The 3,897-nt window shown below is 35.4% G+C and overlaps 1 protein-coding gene across 1 annotated transcript; it reads right to left on the reverse strand.

Annotated features, from left to right (window-relative positions):
* Nucleotides 1–3,183: 3,183 nt before the first annotated feature.
* On the reverse strand, nt 3,184–3,275 carry LOC118738700 (cytochrome b-c1 complex subunit 6, mitochondrial-like; the record flags this gene model as incomplete). The annotated part of the gene is given in 1 exon segment (XM_036469610.1): nt 3,184–3,275. A coding segment is annotated over 1 exon segment (90 nt), but the record flags the coding sequence as incomplete, so codon positions are not given.
* Nucleotides 3,276–3,897: the final 622 nt, after the last annotated feature.

Below are 3,897 nucleotides of genomic sequence, written 5' to 3' on the forward strand. Positions count from 1 at the left end.
ACCTTTTGCAGAGAACACCTTTGTATATTTTTAATGCTTACTGGGTTATATCCTATCTTCTTTTGTCTCTCATTCTTTTGCATATTTTGGAGTTTGACAGCTGAACTCCGCCATTTAATTTGCATATGCAACCAAAGTCAGACGCGTGATTTTGAAGGTGTTTTTATTTAATGAATTGTGATGAATTGGTTAATACTAAAGTCGTAAAGCAAGTTATAACAAATCAAGTAAAGTGTAAAGTGAAGGGGAATACAAAAATATATTGGTGAAGTGGCTAATTTAAGCAGAATAGGAGTGATAAAATGTACGCTAATTTCCGAATTTTACAAAAAAGGGCATATTTCAAACCTAATTTGTAAATAAATTAGTAACCAAAATTTACAAAAGTGAGTGTTAAAATATTGCGTGGACCCTTGACTACAAGTGTGTGAAATTTTTTTTGGATCGGGCCACCCATTTGGACGGAATAGCCCGAAATAGTTGTGAGCGGTACTAAACCCCACCCAGGGGGAGTTCTCCTGATTGCAAATATATATACTTTTAGCCGCAGGAGGCTTATAGATTTTAAATTATTTGTTGTTAAAGTTTGTAAATTGAACTAACCTCTCGGCGCTATTTCACACAATAAACACTATATTTATGTAGACACCTTGGCAAAATAGTTGCATTAAAACCCCAGCCTGAGGTTTCCACTTTAATATACAATTCTTAATTAATTAATTAAGTAAAACGCGTTTATAAATGTCTTCACAAACGTTTGCACATTTCACAAACAAGCAGAAATAACAATGGCTGACAGTAACACAAAATGTATGCTACCATACGTTAAAAAAATACACAAATAAGTGCGTATAATTAGGAAGTATAAGTGTACATATATTGCTCTTATTAAAAATAATAATATTAGGATCGATAGGGGTCTTACTCCTGATCATAACGGTATTATTTTTTTCGGGTGGAAATAATATTTACTGGTGTTATTGTAGTTCAAATTACACAAATGTAGAAAACGTACATCGTTAATTTGATAAATAAATCGCGCGATTTTTTATTAAAAATTTTCGCCTGCGGCGCTTTTTCCATAAAAATCAATACTTCGATAAATAATGAAAATTTTTAATAAAAAATCGGTTCTGTATTCACAATGTGCGTATACATATATAAGTGCGTGATAATTATTAAAACTTACTTAATTTACTAAAAATACATCATAAATGCAAAAAGTATGTTTACATTTCATCGTGCGGGGTTTTATTGCAACTATTTTGCCAAACTGTCTACATAAATATAGGCCCTTATTATGAGCTGCATTCGATTTTCGATCTTCGCAGGCTATCGAAGATCGAAGATCGAAAGTGAAATTCGTATTATGAGCTATGCAAGCGTGTCGAAATTTTCGTTGAGTATCGAATTTTCTGTCGAACAGAATTTTGCTTTGTAGCGAAGTGTTAGAAAATTGTGAAAAATGTATGATTTTGTATATGTTTTCTTACATTTTGGCGGCTAGACACTAATTTTAAACAATTTTTATTAATTTCATGCAGTTCTAACATCGTGAATACTAAACACAAGCTCGAAAAGCTGGTTTTACTTGTGAAAGAAATTCCCAATACTCTGTTGGCGCGATCTCTGAGAACAAAATTGTAGCGCTGTTGATAGTTTTAAAATATTTTAAATAGATTTGGCTCACAAACGCTTCTTTAGATGGCCGGAACTTTTTAATGAAGCTGTAGACAAATTTCTTAAATATATTTTATATCAAAATATATTCGAAAGACTAATAAACTTAAACTCTCTTAAACATTTGCTACTCCTGGCCAGTTTACTTAGCTCTCATCCTCCGACGAATCGTTGAACCAGAACTCGTTGTACTCATTTTACTACGTTTTTATAAACTTGCTTTCTTTTTTACTTCATTTTAATTAGAACAAATTTACATAAATATATATAAGCACACTATTTAGTTTGCTCGATTTGTAAACAAAGCTTCTCAGCGGTGAAAAATATACTATTGTGAACAACCTAAACGGGCGAAATTCACAATAGCGCTATTCTTCATCGAATAAGCGCCATAATACCAAATGAAAATTCGTTCGCTCAGCACTTTCGACCACAGTCGAAAATCGAATGCAACTCATAATAGGGGCCATAGTGTTTATTGTGTGAAATAGCGCCGAGAGGTTAGTTCAATTTACAAACTTTAACAACAAATAATTTAAAAACTATAAGCCTCCTGCGGCTAAAAGTATATATATTTGCAATCACGAGAACTCCCCCTACCCCCCCCATAGACACCTTTTTTTTGTACGCGGGGGATGCCAAACTAAAATTTTCCCCAGTTTTATATACACATTTTTATATACGAGACATTTTTATAAAACACCCAGTAACCAAAATAGACATCACTGGGGCGGCAGCCCCAGGTTTACCACACAGAAAGGGAATTCTAGTTACCCTCATCCTCTCCCAAAGTTAAATCACTGAGGCGGTAGCCCCAGTTAGGTCACACAGAAAGGAGAATTCTACGTAGTAAGGGTTATAATCTCTAAGCGGGCCGAAGGCCGCCTATGCAGAAAGAAATTCTACGCAAAAATACTGTGGACGCAAGTAAAAATTGCGATTTTTGTGGCCATTTTTCTAAGGTGTCCGTAGGGAACCATAGAGGGCCTAGGTGGTCCGGGGCTGCATTTTTGTCAATAGCAGTTCATGCCCTGTCCAAAAAGATTGGTTGGAGGTGCCACGTCCACTCCCCCTTCGCCCACCACACCTTCAACGAACGATCATACAGGAAAGTTTCCCCATAAAATTAAGAGAATTAATGACCTTGCGCCATAAAGGGTTAACCAGATATTGAACAACCGGAACTAAATGTTTGCAACCACGGTTAGATGCTAGTTTTCAACTAGATTACGCAAGATTAGTTCTTGTAGTGTGGTTTATACGGAATTTACATGATTCAACTTTCACAGGAGATTAGTTGAGCCAAAAGTTGAACGAAAGTAGGCAGCCGTCGAACTTCGTTGAAAGCGATTAGTTGAAAGGCTGTTTACACCAGGCGATGGTTGCTTTCAACTAAAAATCGCCTGAAAAGTCGCCTCATGTAAATTCCCTATTAGATAAGAAACTCGTGCCTTGCATTTTACATTAAGGAATTCACTCCCCAATTTAAGATGGTTTAATTACCCTCAGCGCAGCTTGGGGATCGACAATCTCATCTTCGTCTTCCGCTTTGACAACAGGTAAGAACAAGCTCATAGTTCTAAACAGCGCCATTTCTAAACAAGAGATTGGTTTTACCATTACAATTCTTAAATAAAAGATAACAGCTACTAACCTTAACGATGAAATACTCCTTATGATGCAATCAATAGAGGAGCTCACGATACATCGATGTTTTTGGCAAAAATACATCGATATTTTAATCGATGTTTACAACGTCAAATATCGATGCATCGATGGCGCAAATTCATAGACATATTTAGGGCCTGTGCTAATCGGTGACTTTTTTCTCAGTGGTGAGACGGGGTGGAAAAATTTGCTATGGGGTACAAATAAATTGAATTTTGCTGTGCCAAATGCAGAGTAAAATTTTGACAGTTGAAAAACCATACAAACGCTCGTGCGAAATCTTTATTTTTGTGTGTTGCTGAAATTCTTAAAATTTATATTTATTTTATAATTTCAAGTAATTTTTATGCTGTTTCAGCATTCATTTTCATGTTCACTCCTTATTACCGCCAAGCAATATTATGTGTATATATGGTTATAAGCTGTCAAAATTTTACCTAGCCCCATGAGCTAGGTAAAATTTTGACGTTCGTATTCACCACGAGAAGTGTCAAATTTTTACTTTGATCCGTCAAAATTGTCTATTTTCTATCAATTGGCACAGGGCCT

The sequence above is a fragment of the Rhagoletis pomonella genome, unplaced genomic scaffold (genome assembly GCF_013731165.1).
Source record: "Rhagoletis pomonella isolate Grant_MI unplaced genomic scaffold, Rhpom_1.0 Rhpom_scaffold_00005, whole genome shotgun sequence".
NCBI lineage: Eukaryota > Metazoa > Arthropoda > Insecta > Diptera > Tephritidae > Rhagoletis > Rhagoletis pomonella.